Consider the following 20543-nt stretch of genomic DNA (forward strand, 5'->3'; position numbering starts at 1 on the left):
AGAATTGACCCATCTAGAGTTGGGAATCCTTTAGATTTGAATGTGTGCTGGTTCTTTAATGATTGCCTCTTAACGGTACCACTCCTTAACGGTTACCTTTGACCATTCCTAAACATTTTAAAACCACGTTTGATAAACACTAATTCAATCATACAATAGGCCTATTGTAATTGTATACTGTAGTACTGTACAGTGGTTCTCGGATACGAGAGACTGTGGGTTCCTTTATGGGGGTCTAGATTGACCCATACAAGTTTAACTCTGACAGAGTACAAATGGACATGAAGTCGAAATACCGGCTCTGACAGTGATAAATGTTGAATCTGGTTCCGTTCCAGATCCCAACTCAAAATGTACCATCTCCAAGTACAACACATTCTGTTAGAGAGACATTACTGGTTTCACAACAGTTCTTTATTGATCAAATGTATTGATCACAAGTATTGATCACATTTAAAAATCAGACACAGGTAATTCCCTTTGATTCCATGGAAACCAATTGCTACAGTGGCAACACCGTCCAATCACAACCAAGCTACAGTGCAACATCGTCCAATCACAGGAACGGAATATCAAAAATACAGCATTTGTGTCGCTATGACAACCACAGCATCCCTACCAGACAGAGGCGGTGACGTCACAGCTCAGGCAGTGAGACCCACATCTGATTGGTTGTAAAGGCATAGTCTCCTCCCACCTGTCTATATGAACACTGTATATACACTCAACTTGACAGTGATTCTCCACCAGGGGGGCAAACGGACCCTTATGGGGTCTCTATAAGAATTATATCAATGGACTTGCTTTTGTCACAGTTGGCACCGCAAGGGTGGGGCCCATTAACGGAAAATACATAGAGGCCCATATATGGCCATCGTCAGGCACAAACCATGTATTGACATAACGTCAATAAAAAAAGTTTTTTTTCCCCGTAAATGAATTCCCTACTTCATCGTACAAGAGTGTCTCACATAAATGGTGAAAATAGACAAAAGTGAGAGCTTGTAGATCTGGGTTATTTTCACCATTTTAAAATGTTTTTTAAAATAATACACATGAGAGTACGATAGACATGTGGAGGTGGTCTCCAGTAAGGTGGAGGTGGTCTACATTGAGGTGGAGGTTTTCAGTAAGGTTGTTTCTTGATGAATCGGGTGAACATGGCGAAGGCAGCAGCTGGTTTATCTGAAGGAACCATGTGACCAGAACCCTGTAAAGAAAAGTTATGACAACATGAATGCGAATGAAGGAAAGGAACCATAACCATGTCACAACCCTGGAGACAGAGTTTTAACTTACGACAGCAAGAAAGAGAACAACACTAATATAATGTTTCTAACGACACTAACGTAATGTTTCTAAAGGTACATTAGTATCAGCAGTGTTTGTACCTTGACGGTAAGGAAGGCGATGTGGCTGAACTCTTTAACGAATCCTCCAACCTGCTCAGTGGCTCCGTCTTTATAAATCCACGTCCGACGTTTCACATCCACCTAAAAAATAATAATTTATACGTTTTACCTGGACCTAAAAACACACATCATTTAAGACGCTTCAAAGAAAACCATTTAACACAAATTACAACAAACTACTCCCAAGTAGTAACAACAACTCGAGTGTGGTTCACCTGCATGAATACTTCCATGCTAACCTACCTCCTGGTGCAGTGACTCCACGAACCACTCATCTCCCATGAAGTTACAGGCCATGTCCACATCCCCGTTGTACACCAGAATGCGATACTTCTGTAATACAAACACACGTCTCCGTTGTTACACCCGAATACGATACTTCTGCAATACACGTCCCAGTTGTACGCCAGAATACCTCCAATGTAACTACACCTACTGGAAGCCGAGAAAGGAAGCAGCAAAAAGAAAGTTCTAAATATCTTTGAAGTTTAACTTCTGCCAAGCAGCAAGCTAGACACTGTAGTCTTAGACTAATTTGATTAACAGTAGCACAATTTTGCTCCACTGCAAAGACATGGGGAGAAGTGGGAGATCTGCTTTACTCCCAGATGGCTTTCAGAGCTTCAGACTGTATGACGGAAGCATTTGAACATTGTGGGAGTAAACAGTCTGGAGGCTGCAAAGGGGTACTGTAGCATTAGCAGTAGTTCTAGTACTTACCACACTACCCAGCAGGGTACTGTAGCATTAGCAGTAGTTCTAGTACTTACCATACTACTCAGCAGTTTGAGGTATTGTTTCTTACCATACTACCCAGCAGTTTGAGGTATTGTTTCTTGACATCCATGTACAGGCGACCGTAGTTCAGGTTGACCTCTGAGCTGAAATAGGAAGTAGAAAGAAGTAATAACTCTGCTTCCCTCACAGATGAGCGTATCAATGGAACCAAATGGACCTACAGTTGTGCTCCAAATTATTCAAACCCCTCTGACAAATTTGTTCATTAGTGTAACCACTGTTCCTTTGACTTAGAACTTGTCAGCTATGCTAAAAACTGTACTTTTTGGAACATTCACTGTCTTCGCAATTGTTTTATATCCTTTTCCTTTTTTTTTTTACAAAGCAATAATCTCTTCTCTGAACTTTTCTGACCATTCCTTAAACTTAGCGATGTTTCTAACTGCTCTATAATCACAGTCAACAAACTTCTAGTCAGGCCAAATTGCACATCTGATGCAACTATTTAAGCCCTTGATTAGTCGATTGCAGTTGATTACAGATGTTTTCAGGTGTAATTAAGAGTTGAATAATTGAAAGTGGCATTTAGCATTGCATTTTGAAAAAAAAAAAAAAAAAAAAAAAAAAAAAACACGACGAATGTTACTTTTGAGCCATTTACATTGTTCTTGTATGATTCATTTATTTAATTCAGTTGTCAGTTGGCCAATAAAACAGATTTGCAGAGGGGGGGTTGATAGTCAGGGGATATCTTTAGAAATAGTGTCAAATCCTGGAATAAATTCCTTACCAAAAGAAATCTTCACCAATGTGTTAGAAATGGACCCCCATACCACTGTGAAAAGTGATGACATCACTAAACCATCATTTTGGTGTTTTTAGCCCAATGAATGTTTTTTTGTGCAAAACAAATGCTTGCAATGGATTCAGAATAATTAAAAACACCTAGTTAGACCCCTCACATCCCACTTAAAGCATATTTTGGAATGTGATTTTTTCCCCTATAGTATAGTGTATAGTGAGTGAATGAGACCCAGAATTACCCTAGCTGTCAAAGATTCTCCTAGGGAAACTGAATTTCAGTCTTTGTGAGTGTGTTACTAGACACCTTTACAAACACATTGGTGAAGAAATGTTTTGGTAAGGAATTTATTCCAGGACTTTTTAAGATATCCCCCGACTATGAATCATTTTGAGCACAACAGTATAGCCTCTCAGAGCAATGGGTTCTATAAAATAAGTGATACTCAAACTCAGGTCCATGGGCAATTTTGACTGGTCCACCAATCAATAAATAAATACATATACATTTGTTTTTTTAAAGGTTATTATCTTATCTTTAATTACATTACTATTACATGAATAATCATCCAGGAAGGCAAAACTGCAGCACTTTAACCCAAAATGTACAGATGCTTTCGCTTTCATTTCACCATCTCATGCAAATTCAATACCACCATGTTTAATATGCCAGAAAAATTCAATACCACCATGTTTAATATGCCAGAAAACGGTGTCAGGCACCAATGAAAGACAGAAGCTATCAAGTATCATTAATGTTGTCATTTTATCAACTGGCCCCTTGCCATTTTTGTAATGTGGTCCACAGGTTCAGCTATTTGAGTATCCCTGCTATAAAGAACACTCAGAGTTATGGGGGTTCTATAAAGAACTCTCTCAGAGTTAAGGGGGTCCTATAAAGAGCTGGTTTTACCTGCAGATGACCCAGTCCAGAGCTTCGGGGCTGATGTGGAGAGCTGACCTGATGTAGGGGAGAATAATAATAATAATAATAATGATTATTTTAATTATGATAAAAAAAAAAAAAACATCATAAGGTGGAGAGCTGACCTGACATAGGGGTTGTTCAGGTACAGGGTGGAGGGGGTGGAGTTTGTACACGGAGGGTCCAGACGCACTTTCTGGTAGAACGAAGTCACACCACGCAGCTTCTACACACACATACACACAATTCACCCTTTGTTAGCCTTCTGGTTGGTCCCTGACTGACCAACCAGCAGGCTCTATCTATCTGCCTTGTCCCGCCCTGGTTCTGGCTTTTTTATGTTGAATTTGCTAAAACATAATTTTTGAGAAAGGAAAACATTTAAAAACATGCTGAGTCACTATACTGCCACTGAGCAGCTCCATTTTACTGAAACCAAGTTTGAAATTAGAATTGAACACACAGAATAACAATATGAAGCAACTGAATTAAAATGTAGTGGATGGAGTGTCCCACCAAGACGCAGCAACCAATGGGTATGAAGAGGGGCAGGACAACGGGCGGGACTTGACAAAGGGTGAATTAAACTGGTTTGTTACCAGGGGACAGGAGCTGTCAGCCAATAAGGGTACAGATTAAAGACAGCTCTCCTGCCATTTGCTGCCATCCCCATCATAATAATAATTATAAATAATAATGTTGTTAAGTAAAATAATGTGTTAATATGAATCCATCATTCAAACAGGCATCATGCTTGTGTTCTAATGAGTGCATTTATTGCTCAACAAGTAAAAGTGATAAGATCTTTAATGAATCAGATTAATTGTTTGATAGATTACCTGGTTCCACAACTGGGTCCACGGATGATTAATGAAACTGTTCCCCAAATCTCTGATCACCAGCTGATCACCGTCAATACTGAAACAAATTGACAATAACCGTCAATACTGAAACACATGGATTACCAATACCTCTGTCAATAAAGAAACAAGCGGAGCCAGCGTTTTGTGTGCCCGAATAGATTCATCTTTGAAACCAGGTACCAGAGAGAATAAATCTGAAGATGCAGCCCTCGTGTCTGTGTGTACAACCAAATACGCAAACCATGATGCTTAAAATTAGCCTACAAAAACAAATATGTTGATACATACTGTACATGTCATGTACTGTATGCCCCTCCCATACACTAAAATGTGTACCCGGCCTGAATGGGTTAAGCAAGGGTCTTAAACAGGGGGTCCGGGACCCCTAGGGGTTCCTCAGAGTTACTACAGGGGGTCCTCCAAATCTTTGTGTGATAGACGCTTTTTTTCCCCTCATTTTTTATATTAACTCTATTACTGCCAGATGTGTTATTTATTTATTGGGTCTGGTGCCAGCAAAAAGCGGCTTACCTTTGCGACGTTATAGTAGATAGATAGACATTTATTTATTTATTATTATTATTTTTTTTTTGATTGTGCAACATGCACTTTGGCAGACCAGGCAGCAGAGGGCGGCGTCATGCAAGAATTAATGTGAATTTGACCATTATGTGTTGCCATCCATTGAGACCAGTCACTGGCCACAGAGCCAGAGAAATCAACACGGAAGAGAATTGGTCTCCGTTGATGTTAACGCATAAGGGATTTTTAAGACCATCACTGCGGGCAATGTGATTACAGTACACAGCGGCGCGACCCCTCATCAGCTTACGGACATCAACAAGGTAAACGAACGAACGGCCGTATTGGTGCGGCGCGACACAGAGAATTGGGGCGAACGGGAACGTCCGTAGCAGTAAAACAGTTAAACACTTGAACCCTAGCATCCATATTCTGAGAACTTTGGCCCGAAAATTGCTGATCTACAAGCTCACAACTGATGATTGTGCTGTCATACGATGAAACTATATGGTTTGTGGGGGTCCCTGCATCATCTCTCTCTCTCGACTAAGGGGTCCTTGGCCTGAAAACCTTTAAGACCCCTGCGCCCAGCTTCTCTTAACCCGCATGCCGACCCCACCCCCCAGAAAAAATGGCAGGCCCCATCAGCATTGCAGTCATGCTACTGAGCGCGACAGGGCTTTTACAGAAAAATGTACTGCTCTTTCCCACAGCAACAAGTGGACATAAAGGACATTAAATACAAAATAAATAGACAGGTCTATTCCTCTCTTTTTGGTGCTTTGTGGCAACTTTACAGGGCCACTCACAGGCCAGGCATATACTGTATACTTCAGTGGTTTTGTTGTGTTTTCTTGTTTTTTTTTCCATCTGTACTTTAAGAAAGTGCTGCCAAACAGTGACTCAAGAGTTAAGGCCTGGGTTCTACAGATACGTACCTGACTTTCTGTCCCACCCCTCCAGGACATGGAGCGTAGAGGTTGTACATGTTCAACCCAGAACCGTACACGATGTGCTGCACCTTAGCCAGCTAGACAGACAGGCAAGCAGATAGGCAGACAGACACACACTCATTTTAGGAAACACGATATTGGAGTATATCGTCGTTGTCGGGTGGAAACCTTGTATGTCCAAAACCGTTCGTTTTTATCATTTAAAAAAAAATGAACTAAAAATAGTAAAAACAGCCGATCTACAAGCACACAACAAGGCGTTGTGTGCTTGTAGATCTGCTGTTTTCACTACCTTTGTGCGACAGCCTTGTCTGATGAAGCAGGGCTTTACTTCGCGAAAGAAAGTACACATTTGAAACTTAGGTTTCTGCCCGACAGTGACGATATATAGTATAGTTTTTGGTTTACAGCAGATTCTAAAAATTATTGCATCACACAGAAATGTATTCCTGTATCGTCTCTTGATAGTCTTTGATACACATTGACAGAGGGTGAACCAGGAAGTCAGTTTCATTTCTCTCTAAAAAGCCCCTGAACAGGTTGGAATTCACCCAGTGATGCACACTGAACAATGCTTGTTTATGGCAAGCTTTCAATTTCACATTGAACAATGCACACCGTATTCATTTTCACCAGCAACAATAAATACATTGATATTGCGCTACAGACTTTTGTCTATTGCGATATAGCCTATGGTGCATGATATATTGACATTGTTACAAAGGTGGAGGGTTGTTATGATGTCAGCCTTAATGGCAGCAGTGGCTCAGAAGGTGGAGCAGCCGCTTGGGAACTGTGTCACTGTCGAAGTGTCCTTGAGCAAGACACTGAACCCAACTGCTCCTAAAGAGCGTGTGAATGGGAGTGTTGCGATTGGTCAGACTTCCATTTAGGGGTGGGCGATATGGTAATAAATAAATGGTAAATGGTGCATTTATATAGCGCTTTTATCCAAAGCGCTTTACAGAGATTAACTGTTGAGGGGAAGTTAACATCTAGTATTATAACATTTTCTAGAAATGCAATAATTGAGGGGAAGCCAGATTTCTTCAGAGATCAATTATTGAATGCAGGTCTAAAACACGGTTATCAAACCAGACAGGTAAGCTCAGGGTATTTGGAACTTCCAAAACCAAATTCAGAAATACTTAAGAGCTGGTATTTATAGAGCCATCCAACAATGGAACTCATTATCTGTCAATATGAAACAAATCAAAAGTAAGTATTTATTCAAAAGAACTATTAAACAAATATTTATGAGAGACAACACACTTTGAATAATCAATATGTTTTTTTTTGTACATTTTCTTGTATTATTTTATATTTGTATATTAATGTATTTTAGCTTCAGACTGACGAGTGTCAGTTGTTGTTTGTATGAATATTGTATGTTGATGTGATGTTTTATGTGGACCCCAGGAAGACTAGCAACCGCGGCAGCGGAAGCTAATGGGGATCCGAATAAAGAACTAAAGAACTAAAGAGATTGTGCATTACATTCACCCATTCACGCACACATTCATACACCGGTGGCGGAGGAAACCATGCAAGGCACCAACCTACTCACCGGGAGCAACTAGGGGTTCAGAGTCTTGCCCAAGGACCCTTCGACATTAACTCGATAGACAACGACAACTCGATTCGAACTGGGAACCCTTCGTGCTCTAATAACGGTTTCTCTACCCCTGAGCTATGCCGCCCCTAAATATTGTTGAGACGATACAATATCTCCACGATATGCCTTTTCAGAGATATCGTACATATCGTGAAACAATGAGGGAGCCTTATAAAAAATCCTGTTGAATTGTTAATACAGAGATTCATTGCAGAATTTAATTTCCTGCATTTTGGTATAAATCAGTAGTTCTCAAACCTTAAAATGTCAAAGAGTTAGATACTTGTAAGGGTCATTTTAGCCCTCAGAAAAGGAACTCAGAGAGTGCCTGGACCCCACTTTGAGGACCACTGGTCTAAATGGTCTGTTACTCCTTTTTCCCTTTAGTTTTTGTTACATTATAGGTTGTTGTACTGTTAAGTAACTTGAAAAATAACCATAAAAAAGAATCGTGATAAGATTATGTATCGTGATACAGCTTGGGGGAAAAAAAAGAAAAAAAAAATCGCGATATTGTATTTTTCCATATTGCCCACCCCTACTTCCACTGTAGGTCAGACTCACATCGTTGGTACAGTTGGGGTTGTGGTCGTTGTAGAAGTCACACTTCCCCTCCGCACAGCAGTGATTGAGCAGGTCGGCCCACAGCTCGCTGCCCAGAAGGCCGTGGTAATATGCAAAGTACACCAGAGAGTTGTCGTTCAGCTCGTAACTGGACATCCCGTTGCCCACGGCAATACCCTGCAAGATAGAAGTAGCAGCATTTTAGGCAATCAACCAAAAACCGACATTAAGAACCAATAACAACGGTGGCGTACAAAAATAGTGAAAATAGCTAGCTCACAATGCGTGGTATCATAGAGCTTTTAAACCTTCACCATAAAATGTTTTAAATAATCATGATATCGAGTAATATTGCGGTTTGTGAATTTTGCCAATAAACCTCATTTGCAGTGGGGGCTGAATAATCTCAAGTGCAAAGTGGACAGTACATGTACTGTAGGTCACCAGTAGTGAAGTAGCAGTTATGCATCTCCATGTAGGTCACTAGCAGTACTAAGTGAAGCAATAGTTAATCACAATATGCACCTGTAGGTTGAAGCAGTAGTCATCTGCATCTACCTGCAGGTTTTAAGTTGTCATATTCCAATCACTTTCTCTCCCAGTGTAGAGTTAGTTAGCTAGCTATAGATTCAGAATGTTGTCCTCCAGAACTCAGCCAGCATAGGGTTGGTTTGTTTTCAGTAGTTAGTTGCTGTCTGTTTTACAGTCTATTATATGGGTTGGTTCCCTTGGTTCCCTTGACACATCACTGGTGATATCACAGGTAAAAGTCCATATCAAGACATGGCCCATCTCTGTGTGGCTGGTTCAGATAGGGATCTCCATGTATGGGCATAAAATATAATGTATGTTGTGATGTCATGGGAACCACTCTAACAGAGTATGCCCATATATGGAGATCCCTGATGTCATCAATATTAAGCCCATATCTAACAGGACTTCATATGGGAATGCCCATATATGGAGTTAGACAGCCCATATATGTGCGTCTGGTTCAGAAAGGGATCTCCATATATGGGCATAAAAGGGATGTACTATAAGTACATGGATCTCCATATATGCGTAACTAGTCCGATATACATCACTGGCCAGATGAAGGGCGAGGTGGCATGTCGCCCTGAGGCGTCTTACTAGTGTTATTACCTGTAGGTTCAGAGTGTTGTCCTCCATCACTCTCTCAGCCAGCGTAGGGATGTAGATTCCTCCATAACTCTCTCCTGTCAGAAACAACTCATTCTGACTGAACTCTGGGAACAAGCGGAAGAACTCCTTCAGAGCCAGATAGTTGTTGAGAGACACCTGTAACAAACACAACGGGACACAGAAATGGTGCCATCTTATGAGCATTGAGGACCATTTATGTGAAGATAGGTGGAAAGTGGGTGAAGTGCTCCTTTTAGAGGATTTCATTGGTTGAATTAAACGTAAAGATCACTGACCTCTGTGTCGTTGGTGGCGTAACGGCGGTCGTCTGACCAGGAGAATCCCACCCCTACTGGTGACTCCAGGTACAACACGTTGGCAATCTGACAACAGCAAAGGACATGATGATTATGCGACCAACCAATGTTAGGTTAAGAAGGAAAGGACGTTTATGTCACTTCCTTGTTCCAGTAATTCCAGCACTGTAGACTGTTCACACTGGGAGGGGAAAAAATTATAATAATCGGAGCTGAATGTTTAAGGTAAGTGATATTTAGCTAAAAGGTATTTGGTTAAAAAGTTAAAAGCTCTATACTCTATTTTGTGATAGTTATCATTGCTATGGAGTGTTTGTTCAGTAACAGTGACAGTAATAAGTGTTTGTTCAGCAACAGTGTTACAATAGCTCTAATAGGGTTGTCTATAAACACTAGTCGTATATAGAATGTGTGGGTTTGATGTAGTTGTACACTGACCTTATTCCAGGAATAAGGGTTGTATTCTAGAGACATTCCATCATCCTGGATCTGAAATATTAATAAAACTCATTTAGCATAGTGGACAATAGTGAAACTTAAACATTAATAGTGAATATGAACCCATTTAGAATGGGTACACATTACTGTGTATCATTATTTTATGCTTTAACTATTGAAAAATAGCACATATACAAGCTCACAGCGCGGCTGCGAGCTTGTAGATCTGCTATTTTTGAAAAATCGTGAAAATTAGAATTTTGACCCGATTCTATAAGTGTCTTTTTTGAAAAACCTATGTTTCTATGTCAGCAATCTGGCCAGCCATCATCAAAGAAAAGGTCCTTTTCACTTAACTGGAGGCTCAATTAGTCTGTTCTTGAGAGACTACTATGTCAGTGGAGAACCACTGACATGTGAAGGACCCCCAAAATTATATTTATTTGGCCACGGACCCGCATCTCAAAAATATTTAGTTCCAGGGACCACCCAGAAGCAAAATTTGAGTTACAACCGTTCGCTTTGAAAATACATATATTCAAAGATTTGCAAAAAATTTCACAAGTTTTTCAAAAATAGCAGATCTACAAGCTCGCAGCGCGGCACTTGGTGCCGCGCTGTGAGCTTGTATATCTGCTATTTTTCACTGGTTAAAGCATTCAATAATTCTAGGCCTAAATGGGTATAAGGCTACCAGGAAAGGTCCGTGTTCCGTCAGCAGTCCATCCAGAGAGCTGCAACCTGGACCTCCATTCAACCACAGCACCACGGGGTCCTGAGAAGGCTGATTCTGAGACTCCACAAACCTAGAAAAATATAACAAGTAATATCATTAAAAATATAACAAGTAATATCATTAAAAATATAACAAGTAATATCATTATATACACACACACACACACACACACACACACACACACACACACACACACACACACACACACACACACACACACACACACACATTAAAAAACTGTCTTTGTGCATTCCATTAGAAAGAATCATATACACTCTCAAAAACAAACAAGAGCTATTTGAGAAAATATGGGGGAACTTTATCCACTCGTGCATGTCATGCAAGGAATGATTCATGTTAAAAAACTGTCTTTGTGCATCCCATTAGAAAGAATCATATACACTCTCAAAAACAAACGAGAGCTATTTGAGAAAATATGGGGGAACTTTATCCAGTATGTCAAGGGCAATGATCTCTCTTATTTAATGGAGGAACCAGGTGTGGGGTAGCTGCATTTCCTCTGCAGTCATTTGTCCGGCCTTACGGCATAGGACTCTGGGTGTAAATAGTGTAAATAGTATATGTGCTCTTTGTATAATAATTATTTAATACTCTTTTGTGTCGTGTTAGTGTCAGGTTTTTTTTTTCTGTATGTTGTTGTATTTTCTTTTTTGCTTGTTTCGTCTGTATGTAGCATATTATTGTCCTGTATATGTTGTATTTTCTTTTTTGCTTGTTTCGTCTGTATGTAGCATACTATTGTCCTGTATATGTTGTTTTGTATGTCTCTAAAAAATGAAAAACAAAAACATATTGTTTAAAAAGAAAGAAAAAAAAACACCACTGTCTAAATGTCACAATAGAGCCAGGAGACAAAATACAGACCCAATTGAATAAGTTATATTGCATTAACTCATTCTCTGCCAAAAACATCTAACCACCTCTTTTTCTCTCGGACACCCAGACCGCCTAACACGTCTAAGCACGTCTTTTTGCATTTTTCAAATGTCAGGTAAGTGAACAGCTCTATCTGGTGCACAAAAGTTGGAATCACAGCCTCACCGGAACACATGAAATTACATAATTGAAAAGACTGTCCATTTGTTTCCTGTTTAACTCATTACTGGCACGAGACAACTTTGACTAGTTATTGCTAATGGCACCAGGCCGCCACCGACGACTTTGATGGTGCTGTTCGCTAGCTTATGGGTCACCAATTATTTCCGGGGTAACCAGAAGGTCACCTGACACGTCGATGACCTAACCGGAACAAAAACTGTTTCCCTTATTTATTAATAATAATAACCAGTAGTGCAGGTGTTGCCCATCGTTAACAGTCAGGTAACCAGAGTATTGTTTGAAGTTGGCTTGTTTCTGCAGCCCAGGGAGGAACTTGATCTCGTCTGCTGGTGGCGCGCATTCACAGTTCAACAGCGACCCCAGCAGGACAACCAACGCCACTACGCCACACATCTTGACCTAAGGAAGGGAATCCACAACCACCTCTAATCAGTCATTAAATAAACACATCCATTCCAATCACATCTTAGTTGAGTTACATTTGGCTATACTGGAAAAAGTAGACGTAAAAAAAAAAGCATTTTATTTCACATGTGTCTTATTTGGCTACACTGCAAAAAAAACAAAAAAACATTGATATTGTATTTAAAGTTATACTATGTAACTTTTTTTATAAAACAAATCTTAAAATTGTCCTAACTGTTAAATCGCTAAAGTTTTAGAACACCCACTCTATTATTTTCAGCTTCTGAAGCCTTCTCTTTATATGTTTTCTATGAGTTGTGAGGGGGGTAGAATTTCCCGGCAAAATGATGTCATCTCCCACATGATACACTACCGGCCAATCACAGCGCGGATCATACACCACCGGCCAATCACAGCGAGTCTTGCTGTCTCTAAAGGAAGTAGCTTCCCTCAGCAACTGTGTTTACATTAGTGAAGGAATCTTGCCTGCTACTCCCTCAATCCTGGTCTAAAAATGACGGGAGACGGCTCTACGGATGCGTATCGGCGAGGCGGAGGTGCTCGCGGCGGCCGTGGTGGCGACTCCGGCCGAAAAAAGCAAAACCGCTACTGACCACTAGTTGAGCAGCTTCCACAGTACAGCTTTAATTGTAAGCATTTGAAAGTGAATTGTTAATGGTCAAAATATACACTATGACGACTGCAGTGCAGATGCAGTAGGCCCCAAGACGTTTTCATACAATATATCAGAAAAGATATTTTCATAATAATATGGCCCAGAAATATGGCAACACCAAGAGATAATAGACATACAATGACCTCAAAGCTTGTCATAACGAATGTAAAATTAATTTGTCTCGTCAGCAAAAAAAAAAAAAAAAAACAGAATAGGAGGAAGGAGGAAGGGAAACCACCCATCTAGCCCGTGGCGTGTAGCCTACATCAGGCACGTGCAGTCATACACACAGACATCAAAGGAGGCTTGAGCCCCTGCCCTTTTATTCATCTGTAAAAAGTGCCCTCTTCAGAAAATGAATGCAGTTTTTACTATTGTGAAAGAAATGCATGTGCTCTCTTTCCATGATAAACCCGAAGGCAGCATTCAAGAGAATCGCCTTGTCCAAACTCTCCTGAACTTGAACGCAGCATCTCCAGTATTCACTTGATTATGATTAGCTTAGTGTGGGATCAAGCACCGAAAATAGCCGACCTCCAAGCTCACAACGCGTCGCGCTGCGAGCTTGGAGGTCTGCTAGTTTCGATATTTTCACCAAAAGGACCTTTTATAAATGTCAGCCCCTGCCTCTCTAACATTCTCTGCACGTCCCTGGCCTACATCATAATATTCTACTCTTTACACTTTACTTAAAACAAAGATCTACTTGCATTGTGAGCTTGTAGATCAGCCAACAATTCATGTTGTTGATTTGGTATCAAGCACCCAAAATTCACCAGAACACAGGAAGTTACATCTACTATGTAAAAAAAAGAAAGAAAGAAAAAAATCTATGGGAGGACCCCCAGGCCCCCGCTTTGGAGGTGTGGGCAATGCATATTATAGATGTGTCTTAATTTGCTTCAGTCATCACATCAAACACCTACATTTTGGCGTTTTAATGGTTAAAATTGTACCCATGCTAGTAAAGCAAGCATGATAAGTATCAAACATGCAGAATTCAACAGAACATAGGAAAATATATAGGCTATAAGAAGATCTTGGGGGAGTACGCCCAGATGCTCAATACTTTAGAAAACTTGACATGTATTTCGCTCTTTTTTTCCTTTTACACCAAACCTCTTTGCCGAAAATAGCAGATCTACAAGCTCACAACGTTTCGCATTGCAAGGCGTTGTGAGCTTGTAGATCTGCTGCTAACTCTATGACAGAAGAAACATTTCCTCATATACACGTCCATAACTTTAACACCACTTTATGGCAAGTGCAACTCATTAAAACAATGTGATGATTTAATTAAAACAATACCGCTTGATAAAATAAAAATAAACTAACCTCTATTTAAAATATGAAGTCGAGATAAAAGGATATTTAAAGTGATTAATTCTTACCTGAGGCTGAGGAAAGGTTTCATTTGCTTTCCCCGCAGCTGGTTTTAAATGCGGAAATCACCACGGTCATATGACGCGAATCACGTGACCACATTCACGGCTGTAGAGATGAAGGATTGGTCACATACGTCATAGAAAGTGTTTGTGGGTGGGTGGGGGGGGGGAACAAGGCTATGTGAAGAAGGATTATTTGTAAGAGGAAAACTTTTTGGGGTGCCCAGGAACCCAGAATAAATACACTTTGAACCCTTGTTCTGCTCCTCATCTACTGCGCTGCGCTTAAACATGTTGCTTCTGGCTGGCACGGGGATGTATGCAAACTTAATGATATTTGTTTTTTAAAACAATACTAATATACATTTTAACTTATCATCATCATACATTGACTTTGTCTCAATTCCAAACAATTCATATGATATATATGGTAAAATAAACAGTGAACTTAGAGTTCAAGCGATCTGGCAAGAGAAAGCGCTGTTCAGTGTGTCCGACAACAGCAGACAGAAGCTCATCTGTGCCTCACATGCAGTCCGTGTTTGTGAAGCATGTGCTTCCTAGTGTATATACGTACAATGTGTACATTCATATGTGACGTTCATGTGTTCACATGTTCCCAATTGTGTGTTCAGCTCTTATTTTACATGAATTTCAGCTATCAGTAAAAAACACACTTTTAAATGCAAACATTTACCATAAGCTATATCATATGAATTGTTTGGAATTGAGACCAAGTCAATGTATGATGATGATTTGTTAAGTTAACATTTATATTAGTATTGTTTTTAAACCAAATATCCTGCAAACAGAACCAAGGTGAAGTGAATCTGAACAGAACTTAAGGGTTAAAAACAATCTAGGTCAGTGATAGTCAAAGCGAGGTGAGGTGAGGTGGACTTAAGGTGTACTTAAGTACGGCACTTAAGTAAATATACTTTCCACCGCTGCGGCCCACCCAATCTACCCGCTTTGAGGGATCAAGTGATGGGTGTCACTGAGATATGTGAGATATGATTCAGGAAAGGTTGAATCGGGGCCCACTTCAGGTTGAACCACTAAGAAATGTGTCGCTGGCACAGTGAGAATGCCAACTGAGAGTGCCAACAGCCAACTATTGTACATGCTGCACAGCCAGAGTGTAAATCAGTGTTTCTCAACCACTGTGCCTGGGGACCTTTGGTGTGCCCCTTGAAACTGCTTGAAAGCCAGTATTGTATTTATCATTTTAAAAATGATTTAAACTAGTGAAAACAGCCGATCTACTGTTGTGTTTTGTGCTTGTAGATCTGCTGTTTTCACTACTGTTGTGCGACAGACAGCCTTGTATGATGAAGCAGGGCTTTACTTTGCGAAGAAACGTACAAATTTGAAACTTGGAGATACAAGATTTCTTCCCAACAGAGACGATATTTACACCCCTGTATTATGTTGGTGTGCCCATGGATTCTTGTATGTGCGCATGCAGAAAAAAGGTTGAGAAACACTGGTGTAAATGATAGCATGGGGACTGTAATCACACATTCAAACCGCAGTTCACACTGACAAAGATGTCAGATTATTGTTATCATGATTTTTATGTGTGATGTTATTAGAGTAGATTATGTGTTCATTGATTATATTAATATACTTCTTTTATGATATATTAAGATACTTGATAGCTTGTAAAGGCCTTATCATAGTCTGAGGTGGAGTGATAAGCTAATCACAGCGGTGTAGTTTTCTGAAGTCATAAAACGACACTAACCCCAGGGGTCCGGACCCACAGGTTGAGAACCACTGCTACTGGCTTCTATGGAAATAGATGAAATCCAAATGAAATCAGTCGTGGATGACTGAAAGCTTGAGTCCATGGATGTGTTGTTGAAACAGGTCATATATACATTTTAATACAGTGACCACATTCATAGAAAAAAGGAAAAAAAATAGTTTTTCTTTGTAAGGGGCATTTCACAGCTATTTATTTTGAATGACATCTCAGATCATAACAGTTTTATTTGAACTCTGCAGAAGAAAATAAAAATAAAACATGTCCAATGAAACATGCATTTATTGTAAATGAACAAACTTTTTGATTTGTTTTGGGTGCAGCTCAGCTACAGATGAAATCTCAGAAACAAGCTTTTTTTTTTTTTTTACAGTTTTTTTTAGATCATGCAAAAAAATAAAAATAAAATAAAACATGAAAAACAGCTCATTTACAAAAAACAAATAAAAAACAAAAGAAAAATTAAACCAAAGAATTATAAAAATAAAGTTGGGAGTATTTTGCTGGTTACTGATGCAGACACGCCTACTTACATAGAAGACAGAAGGTCTTACTGACACTTTGGTTTAGTTTTAAATCAATTCTATATTGTATAATACATGACTTATCTTAACAAAACAAACAAAAAATTACGTTAAATTAAATAAAATAAAAACACAAGAGGAACAATTAATAAAAACAATTAATTTGTTTTGTTTTTCTTCAAAGCGTAAATACAATTATGATAGCATTATGTACAGAGGATGCTGGTGACAAGACTGTGATCCACCAATCAGAAAATGACCCTTGCCCCCCCCGCCACCTGTCGGATGGCACCAATCAGGGTATGGACCCTCCCTCCACCTGGCCAAGGTTATATCAAAGATGCTTCATTTCTAGGAATTTAGGATGCAGCGCCACTATGGTGCGACATGGTACGCTTCCCATGTTTACAGTTGATAGATCCTGCTAAAGTATTTCTGGGACAGAGAGAGGGCGATAAAATAGATTGTCATTTCCCTCTATAGCAGTGGTTCTCAACCTGTGGGTTGGGACCCCCAGGGGGTCCCCAAAGTATTTTGAGGGGTCCCCAGATGATCAACTTAATGTGCAACATTGTTTTCTCACTCAACAGTAAAAAAAACAACAAAGTTTAAGTGTATAGAGGGTATCTGCACATTTCTAAAGTGACAATTTAAGGACTTTTTATACCTCTAAAATGACAAATTAAACATTGGCCAAATTGTCAAATATTAGAAGCAGAAATTGTTAAAATAGCCGATCTACATGCTCACAACGCCTCGCGTTGCGAGGTGTTGTGAGCATGTAGATCGGCTATTTTCACAATAGAACCGTGTTATACAAAATATAATGCCTCAACTATTAGTGCTAGTCAGGGTGAGGGGTCCCCAGTTAAAATATGATTATTTTGGGGGTTGCAGCCTGAAAAGGTTGAGAACCACTGCACTATAGCAGCAGTTATCAGCCACAGGAGTAGTGTGGTGGTATTTACCTGCAGAAATACACCGTCCTCTTGTTGTATTTTTGTGTTCTATTTTGGTAAAACGTCCCCGGTCTACCAAGACACCAAAATACAACGAGAGGACCTTCTGCAGGTAAATATCACCACACTCCTCCTGTGGCTGATAACTGCTGCTGTAGAGGGAAATTATGGGTAATGTATTTATTGTTTTATGTAAACTCAGGGTAAAGTAGTATGCCTTCAGCCAACCAGTAACATAGTGAACTAGCTACACTACTGGCCAAGTTAACCAACCAGTAACATAGTAAATTATCTACTTACTAGTAGGGCTGTCACGATTATGACATTTTACATGACGATTAATTGTGACTCAAATAATTGCGCTTAGCGATTTAATTGTGTATTTGTCCTAGACAATTACATTTCTGTTTGGCTTTTAGGCTTTGAAGTTGCACATGGCAATCGTGACACATAAATTAAATATACAAAGAAATTACTGACATATTTGACAATTTTACACTTAAAAAAAGAACATTTATAGTGGATTTAGCCGATCTACAAGCTCGCGACACGTTGTGAGCTTGCAGATCTGCCATTTATTTCCACTACTTTTGGAAAGTGTAACTATATTAACATTTCTCAACATGGAAACGATTATGACGATTCAATAATAATTGCGATTAGACGATTAAGTAATAACTGTGACAGCCCTACTTACTAGTTAACCAACCAGTAACATAAAGAACTACGTACTAGTTATGTTAACCAACAAGTACTATACAACCATGGTGTGTACCAACTAATCTTGTTATGATGGTAGGACCAAAACCAATCAACGCGAGGTCATCATTTCTGGGTCCAGAACCACAGTCCAACACAAGTGTCACACTGGTGGTGGTTCTGTCCTCCTGTGGCAATCAGTAGTAACTACAATTCATGTCCTGTTGTCTCATTTAGTCACATTTATGCTATTAAAGTTGCTATATGTTATCTTTCTGCTGACTTAAGCCATTGCTTATTTTTATTTGATTATAGACGGCTAACCGTGCTTCTTAAAGAAATGTTGTCTCTGTGACACTTCCTGGGGCCACAATCTGCCTCCAAACTATTATTTTTTATCTGTGAGAAGTTCTGTCATTGGCCTGCCCAATAAGCGACCAATCAGGGTCACCTCTTGTTCGGATTGGTTAGACCAGTCTGTCAATCCTTTTAGCCCCGGGTCGGCTGGTTCATGCACCGATGAGCTGCTAGTGACAGAGCTTCTTACAGATAAAATAATAGTTTTGGAGGCAGACTGCGGCTCCTAGAAGAGCCACAGAGACTAGATTGTTTTAGGGAGCATTGTTAGCCGTCTGAATATAATAATAAAAATAAAATAAAAAAGCAATTGCCTTTTTCCTGATTATGTCAGCAGAAAACTACTTTTAGCAACTTTAAAGGGGATATTTATTAATTAAAACAAAAAACGTTTTTGTTAAAAGGTTCTATATAGTGATAGTAATTCTAGCTATAATGTGTTTGTTCAGTAGGTGGACAAGGGTCTCTGTGACTCTCCAGCTCTTTGAGGCTGCCAACTTCTTTTTGTCATCGCTTACAATTTCTCGTTTATCCTGTAGAATTCTCTCTATTGATTGGATAAAATTGCCATCACAACCTTAAAAAAACACATTCTCTGTTTGTTAAAGAGCTGGACAGACAAGAAAACTGCCGTTACTGAACAGACACTCCCTAGCAATGAGTACTATCACAATAGAGCTATTTAACAACTATTTTAACAAAGAAATATCACTTGCACCACGTTTAAATCTAACCCCCTTTAAAACTAAATGCAAACAGTTACTAGTGCCACTGTATCACAGCCCATACAGACAGATATACTGGGAATTAAACCGACAACCTTGGAAGGGGAATTAAAAAACAATAACAATGACAACGTGAGTACAAAAACAAACTCACCACGAGAAGATTAAAAAAACAATGTACGTACGTATGTACGTACAAACAGCTGCCATTGTCAGCCAATCACAACTGTCCCCCTCTGATGCGAGAGCCAATCACAACTGACCCCTGTGATGCGAGAGCCAGTCAGAAGTCACAGAGCACTCGAGCCTTCGGTTGAATGGTGTAAAAATGACACTAAAATGTCAAATCACGGTTTTAATCTAATAACATTTTACTCTTTAAAATAGAATGAAGATACTGTCTGTCTATCTGTCCCACAGGCACTGTCTGTCTGTTCTTAAGAGTATATCGTGGCATTCGGACAGAAACCTATTACCTCCATATTTCAATATTTTTGCAGTTATTTTTTCAGGTTTTTTCCCTTCATAACCGAATGCCACATTTCTTCACAATAGCAATAGTGAAAATAGCCAATCTACAAGCTCAGAATGCCTTGTGTTGTATACCTTGAATTTTGTTTTATTAATTTAATTAATTATATATTAATATTGTCAAAATCTTTTGGGTGTTTTTTTTTGCCAATTATTCAGGGCCCCACTTGCAATACCCTCAACGGCCACCAGGCTGCGAGTCACTTCCCCAAGTTGTTTGTGGCCATATCTGTCCTACAGAGAGAGACAACCACCCGTCTGTCTGTCCTACACCTACCTGTGTGTGTGTCCTACTAGCCGGGGATCCAGTCCCTCAAAATGGGAGAGGACCTGTGATGTTCTGCCGCACTTTTTATTTCTGTTTTATCTATTAGTTTGGTCATTTAAGGTCCACAGAATGAGAGGCC

General features: G+C 39.6%; 1 protein-coding gene across 1 annotated transcript; it reads right to left on the reverse strand.

The window, feature by feature from the left end:
* Window positions 1–402: 402 nt before the first annotated feature.
* On the reverse strand, window positions 403–14645 carry ctsa (cathepsin A). Its single transcript, XM_080727279.1, has 15 exons — window positions 14580–14645; window positions 12334–12506; window positions 10986–11097; window positions 10292–10342; window positions 9833–9919; window positions 9537–9692; window positions 8394–8570; window positions 6200–6291; window positions 4716–4794; window positions 4002–4102; window positions 3865–3912; window positions 2218–2293; window positions 1656–1745; window positions 1392–1493; window positions 403–1210 (listed from the first exon to the last, which is right to left on the reverse strand). Exons 2-15 carry the CDS (start codon window positions 12498–12500, stop codon window positions 1127–1129), a joined length of 1422 nt encoding a protein of 473 aa, XP_080583405.1. The 5' UTR covers window positions 12501–12506; window positions 14580–14645; the 3' UTR covers window positions 403–1126.
* Window positions 14646–20543: the final 5898 nt, after the last annotated feature.

Source organism: Nannobrachium achirus (assembly GCF_963921795.1).
Source record: "Nannobrachium achirus genome assembly, chromosome: 6".
NCBI lineage: Eukaryota > Metazoa > Chordata > Actinopteri > Myctophiformes > Myctophidae > Nannobrachium > Nannobrachium achirus.